Source organism: Oryx dammah, unplaced genomic scaffold (genome assembly GCF_014754425.2).
Source record: "Oryx dammah isolate SB20612 unplaced genomic scaffold, SCBI_Odam_1.1 HiC_scaffold_15, whole genome shotgun sequence".
Taxonomy (NCBI): Eukaryota; Metazoa; Chordata; class Mammalia; order Artiodactyla; family Bovidae; genus Oryx; species Oryx dammah.
This window is the reverse complement of record NW_024070199.1, coordinates 19,794,408-19,818,706: the sequence shown is the minus strand read 5'-3', so window position 1 is coordinate 19,818,706 and position 24,299 is coordinate 19,794,408. Positions and strand designations below refer to the sequence as shown.

The window sequence follows — 24,299 nt, the reverse complement described above, 5'->3', positions numbered from 1 at the left end:
GGAGAATTATGGTCTTGGAATTCCAGAAGAATAAGTGTCTTCTGCTAGGAGGCAGGCCTATCCTGGAATTTAGAATATAATACTTCAGTCCTCTAAGTCTGCAGGAATTTCTGCAATCTCACTATGTTCACTGTCCAAGATGTGCCTGACTGATGCTTCTATGCTCTCATAAGTTGGATGTCTTTTTTATGCTTTAAAGAAAATTCATAAAGGTCAACAAACCTTGAAGCATGTTATTGATTTCCAACACAGTGGCACACCCTAACTATGAGACATTGTCTAAACAAAGTTCATTCTGTTACTTTCTTTTCTTGGTTGACAATCTACAATAGTCTGATTGCTTTTTTATGTTGAACACTTAGTGATTTAATTTAGTAATATAAATTAAGGTGGGGAAATCTTATGTAAGTGTATTGAAAAAAGGAAACCTTTTTGTCAAGAAAACAAATGTTTTAGGGTGATGCAGACTGAATTTGAATGCCATCTCCACTGTATTTTACCGAGTAAAGTGAAGTCGCTCAGTCGTGTCCAACTCTTTGCAAACCCATGGACTGAGGCCTACCAGGTTCCACCATCCATGGGATTTTCCAGGCAAGAATATTGCAGTGGGTTGCCATTTCCTTCTCCAGATCTTCCCTACCCAGGGATTAAACCTGGGTCTCCCACATGGTAGGCATTGTAGGCAGATGCTTTACCGTCTGAGCCATGAGCAAATTAACCACTCAGTTACCTCACTTGTAAAAGAGAATAGAAATGACTACTACACTTGATTCCAATAATTAACATACAGTAAATTCAAACTTGATAGGTAAACAAAAATATGATATACAAACATAGGTATTATTCCCCAGTTTACCTATATAATAAGCAGTCATATGTCTTTATTATAGAGTGTACAACTCAAATGATCACTTTCCAAACTGAGCAGCAAATCTATTGTTAGATAATTCTGGCAGGAGTAAACTGAAATGCATATTTTCCTTTGGAGTCAGAATTCTGTTTTAGGAAAGTGTAATGCAATCTTTCTTTGTAAATGACATGCAATTCACAAGCGAGTTTATTTGTATATGCCTAGTTATATCTGTTGTAGATCTTACTATGGCCCAAGAGGGTGGTATCCAGTTTGCAAAAGTTATTACTCATCTGTTTTATTGGCCTGGGGTTTTAAAGCAATATCTGTTCTATATGATTCTTTTAACTTCAATCCCATTAGAAACAAAAACAAAAATAGTTCAGTAAAATAGAAAGTTAATTCTTTAAATTTGTATCCTCTTTAAAATAAAAGCTTTATAACAAATGCATTTTTCCTACAAATAGTATCTTCAAAAAATAGACCAAAGGGGATGCTTCATCTGAATTTTATTGTAAATGGCTAGTCCCTGAAAAAAACTAGAATATAGGCTGAACCATCTGGATGGGAATTCCTGGAGAACATCTGACCTTTGCCCTCTAGGGTCTTTGGTGCATGTCAGCAGCTACTGAATATCAACTTTGTGTTAATCACTGAGTTTGTAATGCTGGGTATGATAGTCCAGGCAACAGTAGGATTTGCTTAAGATTTAGAAGAACACAGTTTTTAAAATTCTGATCTTGATGAGATATTTCCTCATCTCTATAATAGGAATTACTTATTATTTCTCTAGATTGGCTCTTGTAGCAATCAAATGAAATAATGTATAGAGTAGTTCTTTATAAACATTTATTTAACAAGGATATCCTGCTGGAATATATATGTGTATATACGTATATATGTATGTATGTATATATATATATATATATATATATATAGCTAGTGGTAAAGAACCCGGCTGCCATGCCAATGCAGGAGATGTAAGAGAGGTGGGTTTGATCCACGGGTTGGGAAGATCCCCTGGAAGAGGGCATGGAAACCCACTCCAATATTCTGGACTGGAGAATCCCTGGACAGAGGAGCCTGGCGGGCTACAGTCCATAGGGTCCCAAAGAGTTGGACAGGACTTGAAGAGACTTAGCAGGCATGCATACTCCCTGTTGGAGTACACATACACACACACAGACAGCATGTTACAAATATCCTAGAACTGAACATCTCAGTAGATGAAGTTGGCCCTATTTTCTAGGTTACTTGCAAAATGTTATTTTGTATTAGAGTTCTGTTATTTCATTTCCCTTATTAATTTTTTAAAATAAAGCTTACTAAATATGAGATGTTCATTACAGAAAACTTGAAAAATATAGGGGGAAAAAAAAACAGATAAAACCTTCTGCTTTCCAGTACTACCACTCCGGGTTAATTACCATTAACATTTTGATGACTTCTTTAGTTATATTTCCTCACCTGAAGACAAGCCACCCTTTAGGTGTGTGCAACTGGGACACCACGAGCTGCAACCCCACTGCCAGCTGGTTGTACAGATAGACAAATTGAAATTATAGGAAAATCAGAAATCTTCAAAACACAGAAGCCACAGACGTCTTTAAGTGTCCGGAAACCTCTTCCCAGTCCACGTTTTGCGGACTAAGAATCTCGCAATAGCGATAGGGGCTCAGGGTGCATTTCTGGACGCTCTTCACTCCTCCTGTCCTTCCATTCGCATCCGACGAGTCATTACGCGTTTGTAATTCGAGTTAACATCTTAAGCACTCTCTCCCTCCGGAGCACCGTTTTTCCAAACACGCTTTAACCAGGCAAGGGGCACTTGCCTGTGACTCTGAGCCTCCGAGAGTCTTCCCCAGTGCCTTCTGGCTCACCTCCTATCGCGGAGGCAGGTTCAGTTACTGGCAGACTAGGTTTCTCCCCTGGCCCCCGCCCCGCACCTTCCTATCCTCTGGAGAAGCGGGAATAAAAGACCAGCTCCCGGGGCCCGGGACGTGCAGCCGGGTGAGCGCAGCCCGTTGCCCGAGCGCGCGGGGCCATCGCCGGCACCCCTCCCGCTCCCCGCGCCGCCTGCGGCGCGAGTGACAGCGCGCCCTCCGGGCTCGGGAGCGGCGGCGCCGAACAATCCGGGGCAGGGCTCGCCTCGCTGGTGACATCACTCCCGAAGATACTCCCCGCTCTCAGCGCCTGCCTTCGCGAGGCGGCCGTCCGTTTGTCGGTTTCCTTCCGTCCGCTGCTGGAGAGGGCTCACTGCCGGCCGGGGACAGAGCCGGGCACCGAGGAGGAGCGACGGGACCTGGAGGAGGAAGCGGGGGAGCGGAGGCAGCGAGGAAAGGAGGACCCCGGCAGGTGACAAGCATGAAATTCAGCCCAGCGCACTACTTGCTGCCTCTCCTGCCGGCGCTGGTCCTCGGCACCAGGTGAGTCCGGGAGTGTGAGTGGCCCGAGGCGAGGGGCGCTGCCGGCAGGTCACCGGTGGGGGCCAAGGACAGACACCTCGGCCGTTTGCATCTCCCGCTTAAGTTGGGCGGAGGGCAGCGGGGGAGGTCTCTATAATTCAGACTCTGAAATTCTTCTGAGGAGTGGAACCCCTTTCTAGTTATCCGAGTCCTTAAAGAAATCCTCGTATTTCTCCCGGTGAGGGGACCGAGTGTTCCTTTCAAAGACACGTTTCCCTCCAGCCCTAGTAGTAGCCAACAGATAACACGCGGATAGGAGACCACATAAAGAAGGGAATTAGATAGACAAGGAGAGGGTTGTCACCAAGCAGTGTCTCTATACACTGGAGCTGTCTCAATAGCCACAGAGATGACCTCCTCCCCTAAGAGTGTCTGATTTTAAGGCACAGGAAAAAAATGACAAATCTTAGGAAATGGTTAGCCGTGTACAAAAGTTCCTGGATTTGTGAAATAGACTGTTTTAACATCTTGAGTGGGCTGACTGGTCTTGGCTGTCCTGTGAGCAGGTCTAATTAAAGAGCACACAGGCGATTAAAAGTTAGAAGACACTCTCAGAGTGCTGATGCAAGGACCCTAGTCAGAAACAATTAAGTACTGTATTCCATCACTGGCCATAGATGGGACATTAAGCTCAAGCACAGAGGAGCTATTTTTAGTGAAGGTTTAAAATGCAGTGATTGAAAAGAGTTTTGTGACTCCCCACTGTTGATCAAGTCCCAAAGTTGGTGATGGGTTTGCATTCTTCTTCCACGAGGGCAAAACAAAGGTGGACTGTTTCATTGCCCAGGACTGAGCCTTTATTCTGCATGGCCTGAACATTATATTGGCAGCAGTCTCTCTGCCTTGGCCACTATAAAATAAAATGACCCACACAGGATGAGGATCTTTTCAAATCTATGTGAATGGAAACATTATCTGATTATGTGTCTGGTGGATAATAAAGAGAGGAAATAGGATTATATCTAATTCTGAAATTGAGAAGTATAAAGGAAAGTCATTATCTGTGAAAAATCAGGGCAGCGAAATTCTTGATTCCACTTCTAGTGGACACACCCTCTATCAGGCTCTTGTAATCCAACTTTCTTTTGAGTGTGAGGACTGTTGTAGCCCCAAGAGTTGAAGAACTTAGTCTTTGCTTGCAAACAAAGCCCAGGTAACTTTCCTAGGCTAAAATGCAATATAAATCGGATTCTTTATTTTCTTTTAGGGTTGCTCATTACTAGAGTTCACAAAATGCAGATGGTTTTAAAATCACTGCCTCCCAATACTATAATAACTTGTTCCAGTTACAGAGCCCATTTTAATGTTTGTGTCTATCTCTAAACAATTCAGTGCAAATCATGCATAACAGTTATTTTTTAAAGTGTCCTGCCACTTACTCTGAACTCTTGTGTTACAGTTTAGTAATTACTTGTGGATTCTTCTAGAGAAAGCAAATTCTCCAAGTTTGGGGCACTTGAGTAGGTGCTTGTCAATATTTCAGAAAATTATAAATATTTAAACAATGGAAATTCTGCCCACAATGATTTTTAAGTACAGTGACTCCTTAGTGTTCCAAAAGTACATCTGCTTTTTAAGGACACTATAATTTAAGTGACTCAGAATACTCTATAGTCTCTAGCTTCCAAAGTTTTAATGTTGGTTATATAATGCAAAAACAAAGAGTCATTGGCTTATAAAACTTAATTCTTATAAGTAAAATTTTTAAAAATAGTCAGTGCACATTTTACAGCAAAAACTGAATGAGTTGTCCCTAGCTTACTTTAGATAGGAAATATCTGCAGTGTTTGTGGTATGTGAAAACTGACCAGTCTTCTTTAAATTTTCCCTCTTGCCCATTCAACAAAAAGAACACATTGGGCCTAAAAGACTGAAACTTTTCCTAATGGGTGGTATGTCTTATTATTGTGATTACTCTGTAACAATTACTCTTACTGGATACCCAGATTACTTTGTGAAAATCAGAGAACTTCACAATGAATTTGGAACTATCAATATGTCATTTTGCCAAGAAGAGCTTATATTTCAGTGGACTCTAGCAGGAGCCTATTCTCTTTGTAATAATTAAGAGTTCTTGTAGTCATTCAGTTAATGTGTGGGTTAGAACCTGAGCTGAACAGGTTTGCAAGAATAATTGCATTAGTCGAGATGAGCTTATTGTCCTGCTGAGAAAAAAACTGTTGTAGCTGAGCTGTGGCCACCTGTGATAGAGGGTTTTCTAGCCAAAGACTTCTGGCTAACTTAATTTCTTAGTCAGTGGTCCTGTATGTGAAGCCAAAGGCATTTCACTTGCTTCAGTTGTATTGAATGCGTTAACAGAGGGTGGCAGTTGCAAGATTTTCCTATATCTTTTGGGTGTTATCACTTGTCTTTTATTATTAATTTCTTTTCAAAGTGTTAAAAAACATCGATCTGAGACTTTTGATGTATATTTGTTTCAAAATCTCTTTTCTGGGTATAGCTCTTTTATACCTTGCTGTTATCCTTCCAATAGGGCTAAATTCAGTTCTGGTTTAAGGTAAAGGAATGTGTTCACTAAAGCAAATGCTGCAATTAGAGAAGGATGGTTACTATATAATAACACAGGGATGAAAACTCTAAAGCAATTCTGCCTTTTAAATATGAATTTTTGAATAGCTTTCTGTTTTTGTTCGTTTCTTATTCCTATAGTTTCTGTAGCAACTTTAGATGCTGAAGCACAAAATAATTCATCATTTTCACCATAGTGAACAACATCTATGCCCCTCAGTCAGAGCTACTTAATTTGTTCTGGGTGCGTACATACTAAGTCACTTCAGTTGTGTCCAACTCTTTGTGGTCCTATGGACTGTAGCCCACCGGGCTCCTCTGTCCATGGGATTCTTCAGGCAAGAATACTGGAGTGGGTTGCCATGCCCTCTTCCAGGGATCAAACTCATGCCTCTTATGTCTCCTGCATTGGCAGACGGGTTCTTAAACACTAACACCCACCCTGGAAGCCCAATTTGTCCTGAAAGAAAGCTAAATGTTCACCTTCAACAATAGCCAAGAACTGTTCTCTGTTTTACAGCTAAACCTCATAGATTTAAAAAGAGCTATTTAATTTTCTAGCATATTGTCTCTCCTGTTTATAAAGTACATATAAATTTTTTTAAAAGAGTTAATGTTTTGAATAATGTAGCTAATGCAGAAAGCCATTTAACCTATGCACAAATAAATGTGATCAAAGAAAGCAAACATGTCTTCGGAGTAGATTGACTATACTTTTTAAACAGCCTTATTTTGTAGAAGCATTAAATGCTATTCTAAGGCAGCCAGCAATTCACTTCAGAAAGAAGCAGTATAGGTATAGAAAGGAATAGTAGGGTGAAAAAAGTCTTTAGAAGTTCTTGGTGAAAAGGGACCCATGGAGTACTGGAGAAGGCTCGTACTTTAGTCTGCTGAACCTCTTGTTCCTTTCTGCTGTGATTCTGCTCTTAATACCTTTGGTTTTAAATGATTTAATGGGGAGAGAACGTGGCAGGGAGGACTGAAGGTCTACTGACTTCTGGTGGTTTTCCATCAAGCAAGAACTTTAAGCAGATGGTCGGTTATAGTCCTCTCAACAGGAGTCACCTTAGAGGTGTGTCCTGGGCCCTCTGACCAGCAGTCATACCACGTGTTTATTTTGGAATCTATTTTTGGATGGTACTATATATTGAAGATGCCCCAGGCTCCTATTTCAGTTCACTTCAGTTCAGTCACTCAGCCGTGTGCGACTCTTTGAGACCCCATGAATTGCAGCACGCCAGGCTTCCCTATCCATCACCAACTCCCGGAGTTCACCCAAACTCATGTGCATCACGTTGGTGATGCCATCCCCCACCTCATCCCCTGTCATCCCCTTCTCCTCCTGCCCCAATCCCTCCCAGCATCAGAGTCATTTCCAATGAGTCAACTGTTCACATGAGGTGGCCAAAGTACTGGAGTTTCAGCTTTAGCATCAATCCTTCCAAAGAACACCCAGGACTGATCTCCTTTAGGATGGACTGGTTGGATCTCTTTGCAGGCTCCTATTTGCTCCACGCTTAATCTAACTAAGTTGATGGATAGGATAAAGGAAAATGAGTTATAGTAATAAACCAATAAGCACCAAAATATTTTATTTTTAAACAAAATAAACTTGATATTGGTAGGAGTCTTACTATAACTCCCCTACATTGATCTCTGGAAGTATATTTTTTTTTGTACCAAGCCCTGAACACGAGTCTTACCCTCTACACACCTTTATATGACCCAGCATAATTGTCTTGGTAAGAATTGCTCCATTCTGTATAACTGCATTAGAGAAATGAATTTTTTAGGCTAAGAGGATATTAACAAATTTTTTTTGACTTTTTAAATTCCTTTTGTGCATCTTAATTGCCTGTTTCCAATAGCAGGTTTTTTTTTTAATGACTTATTTGGGGACTATCTTTGTGCATTAAATTTTCTTTACAACCAGTGAAAGAGACTTCTCAAATTGAGTTGACGGTACAATTGTCCCAGACCAAACTCTATGTAATTGAAAGGGAGAACTTGATCTACCCACCAGGAAGCAAAAATCACTGCAACCACTGGCGGGGCTATATGGATGTAATGAAATTATGCTTTCTCATGTATGTTATAAGAGTGTTTGTGTGTGATTGGGTGCACGGGTGCCTATTTTTGACTGACTTCTAGAAGAAAATCTTTTTTTAATAAATAGTGCTAAATCACTTAAGTAACCTGCTTAAGCAGATAATGTTTAATATTAGACTTTATTCTCTAGAAAACCCCAAAACAATCAATTTGACCTTATCTTCATATCTTAACTAATACAGAAATCTTTTCATTACCACACATCAAAAGTACAAGTTAGTTGTTACAAGGCATCAAGGCAATTAAGTAATATATTAGTTACAAATACATATACCTAAAATCTAGTTATGTTCAGAAATACTTATAAAGTTCTATAAATATTAACAATATTTTAAACAAAGTTTCAAGTGTGAACAGAGGAAAGAGCAAATAATGCCAATTAAGCAGTATTAGAAATAACTTTTGCTGAGGATAATGAAAAAGTATTTTGTAATCAATGTTAATAGCTGTGAAAAGAAGAAAAGCAAAGAGCAAAGGAGAAAAGGAAAGATATACCCATTTGAATGCAGAGTTCCAAAGAATAGCAAGGAGAGATAAGAAAGCCTTCCTCAGCAATCATAACGAAGAAATAGAGGAAAACAATAGAATGGGAAAGACTAGAGATCTCTTCAAGAAAATTAGAGATACCAAGGGAAAATTTCATGGAAAGATGGGCTCAATAAAAGACAGAAATGGTATGGACCTAACAGAAGCAGAAGATATTAAGAAGAGGTGGCAAAAATACACAGAAGAACTGTACAAAAAATATCTTCACAACCCAGATAATCGCGATGGTGTGATCACTCACCTAGAGCCAGACATCCTGGAATGTGAAGTCAAGTGGGCCTTAGAAAGTATCACTACGAACAAAGCTAGTGGAGGTGATGGAATTCCAGTTGAGCTATTTCAAATCCTGAAAGAAGATGCTGTGAAAGTGCTGCACAACAATATGCCAGCAAATTTGGAAAACTCAGTAGTGGCCACAGGACTAGAAAAGGTCCATTTTCATTCCAATCCCAAAGAAAAGCAATGCCAAAGAATGCTCCAACTACCAAAAAATTGTACTCATCTCACACGCTAGTAAAGTAATGCTCAAAATTCTCCAAGCCAGGCTTCAACAATACGTGAACTGTGAAATTCCAGATGTTCAAGCTGGTTTTAGAAAAGGCAGAGGAACCAGAGATCAAATTGCCAACATCTGCTGAATCATCAAAAAAGCAAGAGAGTTCCAGAAAAACATCTATTTCTGCTCTATTGACTATCTCAAAGTCTGACTGTATGGATCACAATAAACTATGGAAAATTCTGAAAGAGATGGGAATACTAGACCACCTGACCTGCCTCTTGAGAAATCTGTATGCAGGTCAGGAAGCAGCAGTTAGAACTGGACATGGAGCAACAGACTGGTTCCAAATAGGAAAAGGAGCACGTCAAGTCTGTATATTGTCACCTTGCTTACTTAACTTACATGCAGAGTACATCATGAGAAATGCTGGGCTGGATGAAGCACAGGCTGGAATCAAGACTGGGCGAGAAATGACAATAACCTCAGATATGCAAATGACACCACCCTTATGACAGAAAGTGAAGAGGAACTAAAGAGCTTCTTGATGAAAGTGAAAGAGGAGAGTGAAAAAGTTGGCCTAATGCTCAACATTCAGAAAACTAAGATCATGGCATCCAATCCCATCACTTCATTGCCTATAGAAGGGGAAAGAGTGGAAACAGTGGCTGACTTTTTTTCTGGGCTCCAAAATCACTGTAGATAGTGACTGTAGCCATGAAACTAAAAGATGGTTACTCCTTGGAAAGAAAGTTATGACCAACCTAGACAAAATATTCTAAAGCAGAGACATTACTTTGCCAACAAAGGTCCATCTAGTTAAGGTTATAGTTTTTCCAATAGTCATGTATGGATGCGAGAGTTGGACTATAAAGAAAGCTGAGCGCAGAAGAATCGATGTGTTTGAACTGTGGTGTTGGAGAAGACTCCTGAGAGTCCCTTGGACTGCAAAGAGATCCAACCAGTCCATCTTAAAGGAGATCAGTCCTGGGTGTTCATTGGAAGGACTGATGTTGAAGCTGAAACTCCCATACTTTGGCCACCTGATGCAGAGAGCTGACTCATTTGAAAAGACACTTATGTTGGGAAAGATTGAAGGCGGGAGGAGAAGGGGTCGGAAGAGGATGAGATAGTTGGGTGGCATCACCAACTCAATGGATGTGAATTTTTGTAAACTTCGGAAGTTGGTGATGTATAGGGAGGCCTGGTGTGCTGCAGTTCATGGAGTCACAAAGAGTTGGACACGACTGAGCGACTGAACTGAACTGAATTGAATAGACTTTAATATTGCTCAACATTTGCTAGTTGTGTGATGTTAGATGAATTATTTATCCTCTTTGTCCAATTTCCTCATGTAGAAAATAGGACTACTTATAGAAACTACCTGAGAGGGCTGTGGTAAAGACTGAGTACACCTGAAGAAAAAGAGTTTAGCATATTTCCTGGAACATAAAAGTGCTTAACAGAGATTAGCCCATGCAGCTAGTACTATATGGTTAATATTTTCATGAAATTTTTGTATCTGTGACTGATCTGGACAAAGCAGAATAAATGAAAACTTGGCTGCAAATCAGTTGGAAGACACAAAATTCACTAGAGTGACAGTCATCATGAAAAAGAAAGAAAAATTTGCCAAGAAAGAGGGGAAGTAAGGGAAATAATGAGGATTACCTGGTAACTCTCCTGGCTCTTTAAAATGTGTTTTCATGGCCAAGTGCTGTGGACTTTTGTGAACGCCATGAAAAATTGTGACATTTACTTTTACCATGTAGAATATGATTGAGCACAAAAGTACATACTTAGATACTTAACTTATATTGTTACAAGTGAATTAAATTGCATTTAAAGTGCATAAATTTTTAAATCAAAACCGTGAGCATAAGCACCAATGAATAAAAAAAGGATGTGTTCAAGCTGCATAGGCAAGATTGATATAAAAGTTTCTACAACTTTATTTTCTACTTGTTAATCAATTTCATCATGCATCAGCAAGCTCTATAAAGTACAGATATTTAGGAAAATTACAGAAAGAAAATGTAGATTTTTTTCTACTATTGACAACAATTTGAGAACTGCTAATATAGAAAAAGCTTAACTACTAAATGTCTTAAGAAACATCACATAAAAGGGACTTTATACTCAATCAGATTTGAAAACAGCTCTAGAGATCGTGTGCTCTCAACTAGCGTGCATATATTTTTATCATAAACTCTTCATAGTTGTACCATGGAATTCTGATCATTAAATGAAAACAATGTATGTATTTCTGCCATAGATTACTCTGTGTGCATGCATAAGTGTCTGTGTATGTCAGTTGAGTGGATCATAGAACAGGGTATAATTTGCGGCTAAGGGTAAAGAAAAGGCATAGATCATGTTAAATCTGCATCAGAAAAGGGTATGTGTTTACTGGGACATTTAGAAATGTCGCTTCATGTTTATAAGATGCAAAAAAACAAAATATCAAAAGTAGACCATTTTTTCAGACACAAGCTAAAGTTCAACCAAATAAACACTGTGCTCTGAAAATGCTTTCATAAACACTAGGAGACATCGTTATACTATAGGTAGTGATTGCATTGCAATTATGTCTGACTTGTTTGGTGCTGCTTTTGAGTGTTTTAATCTCTTTGAGTGTACTTTAAAGAGTCTGTTATCGGGAAGCATGCTGTGAATGTAAGGTTGTGTTCTCATCCAAAGCCCGTCATAGTAGAGGTGAGAAAACCAAAGTCCAGGATGACTGAGACCAGAGGAAACTAAATCAAGAACCCAGAACTTTCTGCAGGGCTTCTCTCTTCTATCATATGACCACTCTCCACATCATCTCTTCTGTGAGTAAGCCACATTGGTATAATTGCTGCCTACCTTATATCCAGAACTATTCTCCTTATTATAAAGTAATTTAAGTTCTCTGACCACATAGAATCTTGATAAAACAGGCTACATTCAAAGGGAATTACAGTAATGAGTTGGACACCATTTGTTCACCTGTATTCAGCTGTTTTTTTTTTTTTTTTGAAGAATGAGTTGGCTTTAAAAAGATCCCAGGTCATTTTCAAAACCACATTTCAAAACAGCATTATAAATGAGTTCTCACATTTGTACAGTTTACCTTATAAGACATACACCAATAATGATTCCTCTTGGCTTTTGACTTCTATTGAAAGGTAATATTTTTGGTACCTTTGGAATCTTCTCTTTGAAACACTTTTCTTTAAGTGTATTTCTTAGGAGATTTACTTACATATTTCTTTCCTATTAAACCTATACCACAACTGTGTGGTATTATTCAATGAGTAGCATACTGAACTATCTTAGTTCCTAAATATGTTCATGTCTAGCTTTAATTTATGGTGACATTACATTTTGTTTGGTTTACATATCTCTACCAACCTAGATAGTATATTCAAAAGCAGAGACATTACTTTGCTGACTAAGGTCGGTCTAGTCAAGGCTATGGTTTTTCCTGTGGTCACGTATGGATGTGAGAGTTGGACTGTGAAGAAAGCTGAGCGCTGAAGAATTGATGCGTTTGAACTGTGGTGTTGGAGAAGACTCTTGAGGGTCCCTTGGACTGTAAGGAGATCCAACCAGTCCATTCTGAAGGAGATCAGCCCTGGGATTTCTTTGGAAGGAATGATGCTGAAGCTGAAACTCCAGTACTTTGGACATCACATGCGAAGAGTTGACTCATTGGAAAAGACTCTGATGCTGGGAGAGATTGGGGGCAGGAGGAGAAGGGGACAACACAGGATGAGATGGCTGGATGGCATCACGGACTCAATGGACGTGAGTCTGAGTGAACTCTGGGAGATGGTGATGGACAGGGAGGCCTGGCGTGCTGCGATTCATGGGGTCGCAAAGAGTCGGACATGACTGAGCGACTGAACTGAACTGACTGAACTGATACCTTCATCATAGCCTATCAACAATTTATAGTTAGTAACATATTTTAGGGTGAAGTGGTAATAGATTTTATTCTACACATGCATATCATTGACTTGCTTCCTTTTGGATATATTTCTTAACTATTCTGAGACTTAACTTTCTCATCTATAAAATGGGAAATAATAATGTCCAACATTTAATGCCATTAGGATTTAAGAAAGGATATTTAAGTTCTATTTCAGTGCATACACATCGCTGTATTTTTGGTCCTTCAAGAAATCCTAAAGCATGTTAAACTATTACTGTGTGTAGAAATTAAAATTTAGTGTAGTGTGTTGATTTTTCTATTAAGTATCTCAAGGAGTCAAAATTTAATATTTTTATTAAAAATCAAAGTAAATCATTCCTCTAAGTGAATTTCAAAGTTCTTGACTGACACAGCCAAAATAATAAACTCATAGTTTATTCCTGATATGATTCTTCTAGGGGTAGGGTCTGGAGGAAATTGAACTCAGTGAAAATGCTCCTTAGGAGAACATGGAACAAAAAGCATGCAATGACCTGTGCCTTCTAAAGTAGTCCTTTCAGCTGAGCTAAGGTATTGACAAAGACTAACGCAGATTCTGGGCCAACCTTTATCTCATGTCCCTATAGATGATGTGATTTTCTGTGACTTGCTCCTGTTTACTATCTAAAGAGTTTCTAGTTCCACATCCTTCAGACTCTGTTCCACACACAACTCTGAGCTTCTAAAAACACTTACCCAGTGAGAGTTTGAGGTTAATGAGATAGAGATTACAGAAAGTGTTTGTGGGATCCTATGTGTTAAATCCGAAGAACATAGAATAATAAACAGACTTTGAGTCAGCCATACTAGCTACATGAGTTTAGAAATGTCAATTAACATCCCCTTGGGCTTCCCTTGTGGCTCAGATGGTAAAGAATCTGCCTGCAGTGCGGGAGACCCTGGGTCGGGAAGATCCCTTGGAGAAGAGCATGGCTACCCATTCTAGTATTCTTGTCTGGAGAATTCCATGGACAGAGGAACCTGGCAGGCTGCAGTCCATGGAATCGCAGAGAGTTGGACACGACTGAATGACTAACACAGCCACATTTTTCTCATCAATGAAGAGGCGATAACATTGCCTTTCTCATAGATTTGTCAAGAAGGTCAAATAAACTAATGTACATAAAAAGTAATGGCTAGCACAGAGAAATACAACTCAATATATTACCAATCTTACATCATTTTATTGAAAGGATCAGAGAGATTTTACCCTAACAGAATGTACTTGCATGTCAGAAAGAGCAATCTTTAATAAAAACTTTTACTTGGTGTAGGCAAGACAAAAGTTTTGTTGTTCAATCATTAAGTCATGTCTAACTTTTTGTGAACCCATGGACTGTAGCACGCCAGGTTTCTCTGTCCTTCATTATTTTGCAGAGTTTGCTCAAACTCATGTCCATTGTGTCGATGATGTCATCCTACCATCTCAAAAGTGTTGGTGAACAGATTTTGGAACTCAGCCGTGTCCTCCCTTGTTATAGATGAAAACAAGCAAACAAACAAATACACCTGAATGGAGAATGCATTTCTCCAGCTCATGTGGGTGATTTGAGGCCAATGTGAAAGTCAATTCTAAATCACCCTAATCAGTGCAGGTAGGAATACTGATTTAAACATGTACAACACCCTCAAGAAAAATAGTATGGAAAACGAATATGATGATCTAGCTTCTATTCTGAATTTGACTGCTCCAAACTGTGTTGTTAATAATGTTGCCACTCTAGTTAAATGTTAAATATAGTTATTGAAATTATATTACCGTATCACACAAATGCCTTTAAAGAAGGTTCATTTTTCAAGTTTAAGATGGCAGGATCAAAAGATATATCTTCAAGTAGGACAGCATAAATACAAACAGGAGTGACCTTTGGACAAGTTGAGGATTCTCAGTTTTAAAATTAAGCAGTCTCACAGTGGGGTACGGTTAGTCTTGATCTGGTGGAGACGAGCTGGCACGGCAGAAGGAAATGAGAAACCTAATACACTAGAGCACTTTGAAGGTTGTGTGCATGAGCAGAGATGGTAGGAGTAGAGAAGAAAGTCTGTAATCATGAGCTTTCCTCTTTTTTTGTTTTTGCTTTCTGTCATTTTCTTTTTAACTTTGTCTTTTCTTATGCTAGCAGTCATTCAGTGCAGGTCTTTGCAGTAAATTAAGTCCTTAGGATCAGACAGGAAAGGTGGGGCTGGGAAGTAGAGGGGGAATCCTTTGAATTATAAAGGAAATAAGGAAATGCATGAAAAATTGAAGTGGCATGTTGGCAAGAAGCAGATATGGTTGAGTAAGCTTTATAACGCTGAGAACATCTTCAGAGGCCACAAAGTGAGATGTGAGCTCATTCTACAAAGAAAAGTTCATATAAAAATGGAGGCAGACATTTTTTTCTGACACTACAATTTAGAAAACTATTGAATCCCTTATCTATGTCTTTATTTCTTTTGGTATTGTATACAACATTTGAATCACAGATTCAGCCAGTAATGTTGAGGACTAATCATTGCCCTGCAATGTTCCGGATGCTTACTCTCTGTCACTCAGCCCTTACATTCTTGTAACACATTATACCTGTACCTGTTTTATCACTACAGAGGAGGAGTTTTGGGCAACTTAGTCCATATTTTCCTAGATATTAGCTCATCATTTCTGAGAATCATTTTATGAATGAAACTGTAGCAATACTCATAACGTCTAATCTCTGTATAAATTCACACTGAAGAAAAAAATAACTTAAAACTAAGAATTGCTGAAACTAAACTGCGCTGGCAAATAGCTGCATGTTTGCATGACGTGGGGCAGGCTACACTGAAAACATTCTTAAAGGAGCCGAAGAAATGTTTTAGTTTTAAACTCGATAAGTTGGAACCATCATTATAAGTACACAATTTGCAAGTTAATTTCAGTACTTCTATGTAGAAAACATAGGTGTGTCAGACCAATATTTCTCGAAGTACACTCCTCAGTGTACCTAAGTCAGAATCCCTGGGGACACATTAAAACGTCTACTTCCTTGTTCCTACTGCAGACAGATTAGATTTTCTGAGGAAAGGGCCAAGGAATTTTCATTTGAATGTGGAATTTGGATGCTTTCTATACACAGGAAAGTTTAAAAACCAATATTTGAAACTGTAGCATCTACAGCACTGATATCTTGCACGTTTGCTTAACGTGGACATTGCAGCTGAAGTCAGAAAGATGGAAAGACAGTGCTGCTTTGACAGAAATCACACCTATTTTCACATGGAGATAAATAAATTTAATAGATGAATATCTTGTCACATACCAGGCTGCATTTATCAGTCAAGTTTACATGAAAATAATTCTCTGCCTCCTGTGCTTTTCTACAGAGGACTGAGAAAATCCTCAAATAAACTGAATGATATAAAACTATGTGACATGGATTTATCAAGGGGTAACTCTGTTTAGAAAGTACTTGACGGTGAGGTGAAATCTTATAGATAACACTGAAAAGAATGAAAACTTACCATCCTTCTTCACATTCATCAGTTCATGGTATATGATAAAGAGGCGATGAAAACTAAGATCTGCACGTGAGGCTATATAAATGCCTGTTGTTCTTCTACTTGGGGCAGGAAATTTGAGTTTTTCGACCAAGTAGGAATAATATTTAGCCTGGTAAAAATGAAACTGTTGATCCCCCTCACCTTCATTAGCAGCAGTTGGTTTTGACTGATGTGGAAAATCGAATTGATTCAATTAATTTTATATATTAAATAGAATATGCAACTGTGTCATCTATACTGTCTTAGTTCTCATCTTCTCTGTAGTATTAGTTCTTCTGGAATAATAAAGAAATTGAAAGATGATTTGATAATAGTGAAGCGCTAACAGGTAATCTCTTAAACTAGGTTAATCCTCACAGATTTACTTGTGAGGTGGTTGCTATTGTTGGTTCCCTTTTATATCTGTGGAAACTAAGGCAATGCAGAGATTAGACTACTAGTCCTCAGCTATAAAGTGGTAAGTGAAAGTGAAAAGTGAAAATGTCAGTCGCTCCCTCCTGTTCCTCTGGTAAAAAATCTGCCTACAGCGCAAGAGACCTGAGTTCCATCCCTGGGTCAGGAAGATCCCCTGAAGAAATAAATGGCAACCTACTCCAGTATTCTTGCCTGGAGAATTCCATGGACAGAGGAGCCTGGAGGGCTGTAGCCCATGGGGTTCACAAAGAGTGGGACCCGGCTGAGTGACTAACACTTGTCCGACTCTGCAACCTCATGGACTGTTGCCCGCGAGGCTCCTGGGTGCTGTTGTGCTTAGTTGCTCAGCCCTGTCCGACTCTGTGACCCCCGTGGACTGTAGCCTGCCAGGCTTCTCTGTCTATGGGGATTCTTCTGCTTTGCAAGTGGATTCTTTAGCAGCTGAGCTACCAGGGAAGCCCCAGGCTTCCAGGTGAATGAAAGTCGCTCAGTCATGACCCACTCTTTGCAACCTGATGGACTATACAGTCAGTTCATGGATTTCTCCAGGCCAGAATACTGGAACAGGTAGCCTTTCCCTTCCCCAGGGGATCTTCCCAAACCAGGGATCAAACTCAGGTCTCCCACATTGCAGGTGGATTCTCTACCATCTGAGCTACAAGCGAAGCCCTAGGCTCCTAGGTTGCTGTTGCTAAGTCGCTTCAGTCATGTCTGACTCTGTGTGACCCCATAGATGGCAGCCCACCAGGCTCCCCGTCCCTGGGATACTCCTAGGTAGTGGAGCCTAAAGTCAAACACCAACTAGCCCTTTAGCCCATCTCTGTGCTGTAGCGCCTCCTAGTGTGTAACGTACAACACTGGAATGCCCCTAAATCTGCAATAGCTTGTGTTCTGATTTACACATTGAGAAGTTATAAATATGTGACTCCTTCTCACACTCCGTCTAAGCTCACACCTAAATATGACAAAAGATCCTTTCTTTATAGTTCTTACAAAAAATAACGTTCATTTTATTTTGTTTTTATGGTGAAAGAAAAATAATAATGTATTTGTATAATACTGTCTTTATTTGTGGATGTCGTTTTTCAGAGTCACACCAGCGACTTGTAGTGTCCTACTATTTGGCTCCAGATGGCTTCCAGGCTTCAACTGTGGAGCTTAGAAACCTCTGGTGAGAATCACACTGACCGGCCCTAACCGCAGCTTAGCCCTTTCTACCTGTGCGATCCTGGGGAAGTTGGCTTACTGCCTGGAGTCATAATTTAATTTTTAAAATTATAGTAGTAGTTAAAGGTTATTGTTAGATTTCTATGTAGAAGAACTGTACTATACATTTCTTTAGGATTACTTTAATTAATGCTCTTTTGTACTTCATAAAAGTACTTTATAGATTAGGACATTGAGGATTAAAGAAGTTAATATATCTAAAATCACAAAATTACCAAGGTAGAGGTGAAATTTGAGCCAGTGATTTAATAGGCACAGCTTCAAAGTCTGGGTCTTATACAGTGAACATTAACACTAAAATCTCTGATGTCAGGCATTTGGAAGGTAGTTCAGAAACAAAGGAGCTGCTGAGAATCATATGAGGCTAGAGTATGTATCCACATACATGCAAATGTGGATTCATGAGCCAAGGTGTCTGGTGCACACGAACCTTCACAATATCCCCGTGTCGTGAATAGTGCCATTTTTTTTTCTTTTACAGATGTTGAAAACAACAGACTCATTGTTTGAACTCAATCTATCTTAAATAATAATAGTGATATAATGGCAGTCAGATTTTCCCTAGAAAGTTAAAACAGTGCTGCTGTTTTACTGGAGCTGCACTTCCACTGATAGGCAGAAGATGGCACTGCGAAGTGTGAAGTAATAGTACAGTTATCTCTGTTCTAGATTTAACCCACTTGGACTGACACATCCGAAAATTGATGTCTAAAATAATTTGGCTTCATTTCATATCAAAATAATTACCAAAGAGATATATGTATGTATACTCATGCACATATACTTTATAGTCTATATCATATATATGTATATATGCTATTTAACAGTTTTTTGGGGGGGAACTTATCCTTGAAAATATACTTTGTAAATCAAAGCTTGATCCCATTCATCACTACAGTGATTCCTACATGTCTTGTCCCTCCTAAGTGGAATTGGACCTGAAATTTTAATAATGTACCCATTTCCCCTATGTGCCCTTACTTAAAAGAATCTTAAAGGACAGACTTGTCGGGAAGAAGACATTACGTAAGGGAGACAAGCGTGTCTGACATTTTTATAGTACTTAAATTTGAATTTTTATACACGCTCGTATCTTTTCACATTATCCTGTGTAGCAATTAGTAATGACTCCTTTTTATAGATGAAGAGACTGTTAGTAATGTCAGGTAGGTGGCCCAGAGCCAGGGCTGAGTTTCACTTTCACAACACCAACCTTACCGCAGGATCTAGAAAGCTGGAGTGTACAGGAGGGAGAGTTGCTTTGTCTCGGTCTGCTTTAGCTCCTGTAACAGAATAGCATAGATCAGGTGACTCAAGCCACAGACATTTCCTCTGCAAAGTTCTAGAGGCTGAGAAGCCAAAAATTAATATGCTGACATATTCAGTGTCTAATGAGAGCACTTTTCTTGGTCTGCGGACTGTGGTCTTCTCTTTGTACCCCTCCATGGTGGATTAGGCAGGAATCACCGTCTTGTGTATCTGCTTATAAGAGCACAATGGACTCTACCCTCATGATATAATTACTTCCCAAAGGCCCTACCTCTTAATTCCATCCCTGTGAGGATTAGGGTTTCAACATATGAATTTTGGAGGAACACAGACATGCATCCATAACACAGCTATTAAAAGATGAAGCAAATGCCATTAGCCTGGTAGTGTTAAAGGAGGTGGCCCGTATGCAATATTTGACATGTTTGGTTATACATGCTTTTGGCCCTGTATTAATTGTGTACCTTGTATAAGTCAATGTGAGTACCTACCTCTTTAGTCAGTTAAGATTCAATTTCTTTGTATGTATCAGAAAATTCCAAGTAATAGTGGCTTAAACAAAATAGAAGTTCGTCTTCCTGTCATCTGGGATATACTTCGAGGAGGAAAAGCAGGGCTGGTTGATTCTCATGGACAGCAAGCAGGCCTGCCTTGTAAATTTTCTGGACCTGGAATATGGTTACCTTCATCAGCTCATACCCCCATCAAAGATATATATAATGTTTTGTGACTATTGATATAAAGATGATATATTAATACTGTATATACTTAAGCCTAAAAGTTCACTTATTTTTTTTATTTTAAAAGAATTTTAAAATGTTTATGGGCCCCTAAAAGTGTCATGAAAGCACTGTGCCTAATGAGCCTAATGGACCTGTTGGCCCTGTCAGTGGGACGGACGTAGGCTTCTTCCAGCTCTCTGCTCTCTGAGCCTGGCCTTTATGATCCAAGAGTGCTCAGGTCATCCTTTTGAACAGCAGCATGGGATAGGGGCACACCATCCTCCTTTTCCAAATATTTTGCTAGCCATAGTAAAATAGTAGAATAGCTATGCTTCCTTGGAGTCTCAGATTGCAGGAGACCTGGGTTTGATCCCTGGGTCAAGAAGATTCTCCTGGAGAAGGGAATTGCCACCCACTCCAGCAGTCTTGCTTGGAGAATTCCATGGACAGAGGGGCCTGGTGGGCTACAGTCCATGGGATTGCAAAGAGTTGGACACGACTAAGCAACCAACACTCACCACCCAGTTAAAAGGTAGGCTGAGACGTTCAGTCCCTTTGCTTCAGTGATATGTTCAGGTGTAAATCAGTTTTTTCTTAATAGACAAATGGAAAATGAATATTGGAAGCTCTGTTATATTCACTTTGTCTTCTTTCCTGTTTGCTTCTCAAATTCTCTACTAGGTAAATGGTTCCCATTACTCTAAAATGTTTTCCTATTTTGAGCACAAAAGAGTAGAAGATAGGTATCTCTCACTAGAAATTAAAATCAAAGCAAAACAGATAATGGTAAATTTTCTCTTTTGGTTTATAGGTAAGGTAAAAGCTTACATCACTGGAATTTTGGCTAAGAGATGGGAACCAAACTTGGGAATAATTTGAACTTAAAAATAGAGGTATTTATAATTAATTATTTTATGTGACTCCTAAATATTTACTAACAATAAAGTAATATCAGTAAATGGTCCAGCCTTAAACTTAGTGCATCTGTTCTGAAGGTGACCACTTTAAAGGCAAGGTTCACATGTATTTTATGGCTTCATATTGTGCTTTACATGTAACAAATACTCAAATATGTGCTTGATTCTTCACCTTGTTGTTTTTCCTTGTACTTGTTTTTTGTGTGTGTGTGGATGGAAAGAATGATACAGATGATTTTAAAATTTTAAAGTTAAGGATGCTATTTTTTTTTTTAGGAAATTGTGCTTGACCTCCAAACCACGTTGTGAACATATTCAACTAGCATCCACATTTATTTATGTTGGTATCTTAAGTTATCAGAGGCTACCATTTTTTTCAAAGTCTCCACCTTGTAAGGAACTTTTCCTTAGGGAAAAGAAAAAGAGGGTTGAAAGTAAATTATCGTACAGTTTTTTGTAATGGCAAGAGGGATATGGCAACAGAGTGATTGAAATAGTGGATCATGGATACTAAGCGAGTAGGGAAAGAGGTTAAGCCAAGATGGTGTTGGAAGCAATGGAAGAGGTTATGGGGCTAGATGTTTCCACAGGGTTACTGAACCATGTTATGTTAGGTACAGGCTGAAAAACCAAATTGTGATGTCAGCCAAATATAAGTAGTATTAATATTAAGAACCTTTCTTGCATCATAACATTTCAGATCTCAGTCGGTCTTCTCTGTTGCAGCTCTTACTTCTATGAATGTATAAACTAAGGTTCCCAGATACCAAATGACTTATCAAAAGTGCTACAACTATTTAATGGTACAGTAAGGACAAAGGCAGATAAAGCTAATGTTTTATTGCCAATATAGCACATTGCACTCGTCTCACGTGCTAGTAAAGTAATGCTCAAAATTCTCCAAGCAAGGCTTAACAGCAATACATGAACCATGAACTTCCAGATGTTCAAGCTGGTTTTAGAAAAGGCAGAGGAACCAGAGATCAAATTGCCAACATCTGCTGGATCATTGAAAAAGCAAGAGAGTTCCAAAAAAACACATTATTTTTGCTTTATTGACTATGCCAAAGCCTTTGACTGTGTGGATCACAATGAACTGTGGAAAATTCTGAAAAAGATGGGAATACCAGATCACCTGACCTGCCTCTTGAGAAACCTATATGCAGGTCAGGAAGCGACAGTTAGAACTGGTCATGGACCAACAGACTGGTTCCAAATAGGAAAAGGAGTATGTCAAGGCTATATATTGTCACCCTGATTATTTAACTTATATGCAGAATACATCATGAGAAACGCTGGGCTGGAAGAATCACAAGCTGGAATCAAGACTGCCAGGAGAAATATCAGTAACCTCAGATATGCAGATGACACCACCCTTATGGCAGAAAGTGAAGAGGAACTAAAGAACCTCTTGATGAAAGTGAAAGTGGAGAGCGAAAAAGTTGGCTTAAAGCTCAACATTCAGAAAACAAAGATCATGGCATCTGGTCCCATCACTTCATGGCAAATAGATGGGGAAGCAGTGGAAACAGTGTCAGACTGTTTTTTTGGACTCCAAAATCACTGCAGATGATGACTGCAGCCATGAAATTAAAAGACGCTTATTCCTTGGAAGGAAGGCTATGACCAAACTAGATAGCATATTAAAAAGCAGAGACATTATTTTGCCAACAAAGGTCCGTCTAGTCAAGGCTATGGTTTTTTCAGTGGTCATGTATGGATGTGAAAGTTGGACTGTGAAGAAAGCTGAGCGCCAACGAATTGATGCTTTTGAACTGTGGTGTTGGAGAAGAGTCTTGAGAGTCCCTTGGACTGCAAGGAGATCCAACCAGTCCATTCTGAAGGAGATCAGTCCTTTGTGTTCTTTGAAACGAATGATGCTAAAGCTGAAACTCCAGTACTTTGGCCACCTCATGCAAAGAGTTGACTCATTGGAAAAGACTCTGATGCTGGGAGGGATTAGGGGCAGGAGGAGAAGGGGACGACAGAGGATGAGATGGCTAGATGGCATCACCAACTCGATGGACGTGAGTTTGAGTGAACTCCAGGAGTTGGTGATGGACAGGGAGGCCTGGCATGCTGCAATTCATGGGGTCACAAAGAGTCAGACATGACTGAGCAACTGAACTGAGCTGAACTGAACTGGAAGCATCTATACAAGAAAGAAATGTTGCATAGAAGAGCCAATTATGACTTCATGTTGAATGTGTTACTTTAAACTTTGCTTCCTGTTGTTTTTGTTCACTAAAAGGATACTGGTTATATGTAATGGTCTACCTCGGGATATCTGCCCCTCTGCCTAAATATTAAACCAAAGGTGACTTGGTTCAGAATCCTGTCCTCTTGTGGATGCCTAAAGGCAGGGAGAAATTAACACACCCTCTCACCAAGGCTTCCCTGATAGCTCAGTTGGTAAAGAATCTGCCTGCAATGTAGGAGACCCTGGTTCGATTCCTGGGTTGGGAAGATTCTCTGGAGAAGGGATAGGATACTCACTCCAGTATTCTTGGGCTTCCCTGGTGGCTAAGCTGGTAAAGAATCTGCCTGCATTGTGGGAGACCCTGGTTCGATACCTGGATTGAGAAGATTCCCGGGAGAAAGGAAAGGCTACCGACTCCAGTATTCTGGCCTGGAGAATTCCATGGACAGTATAGTCCATGGGGTCATAAAGAGTCAGACACGACTGAGCAAATTGCACTTTCACTTTCACTGCACTCACCAAGGCTGTCTATTCCAGGTTATATTTGTGAGATTAATGGGCTTTTTACCTTGTTTTCTCACCCCCCTCCCGCCCCCGCAACCATCTTTGCTGTATAAGAGAAACTGGCATCCAGACACCGACAAAATGGTTATTTTGAGACATTAATCTGGCATGTTTCAGTCAGTTGGCTTTCTGAATAAAGTCATATTCCTTGCCTCATCTCCTGAATTTATTGGCCTGTCATACAGTGAACAAAGCGAGCTTGGACTCAGAAACAGAAAGTCTATACAGAGTCATAAGATAATTAGTCATGATCCTGTAATAATCATTGGTAACATTTTATTTTTATAATCAATGTAGCAAGTAAGAGAAAAAAATGAATGAGATTTGTCCCAGGCCAGCAGCTGTATTTTAAAGTACTTTAAGACCTTTGGAAAACATAAATTTATCAGTAGCTACTTTAAATTATGTTCTGCTTTGACGGTTTAAAGAATTGGAAGTGTAAAGATTATTTTTTTTAATATGCTCAGGACCTGTGTACCACAAAACAGCATTTCATCTGTGACTTGTCTCTATCCAT

General features: G+C 39.5%; 1 protein-coding gene across 1 annotated transcript in view; it reads left to right on the top strand.

Moving 5' to 3' along the window:
• The first annotated feature begins 2,852 nt into the window (after window positions 1–2,852).
• Window positions 2,853–24,299, top strand: part of LUZP2 (leucine zipper protein 2) — a 519,252-nt gene continuing 497,805 nt past the window's right edge. The window contains exon 1 of the mRNA XM_040255642.1: window positions 2,853–3,276. Coding sequence (XP_040111576.1) covers window positions 3,215–3,276 — 62 coding nt within the window. The 5' untranslated portion in view covers window positions 2,853–3,214. The remainder of the gene's footprint in view (window positions 3,277–24,299) is intronic.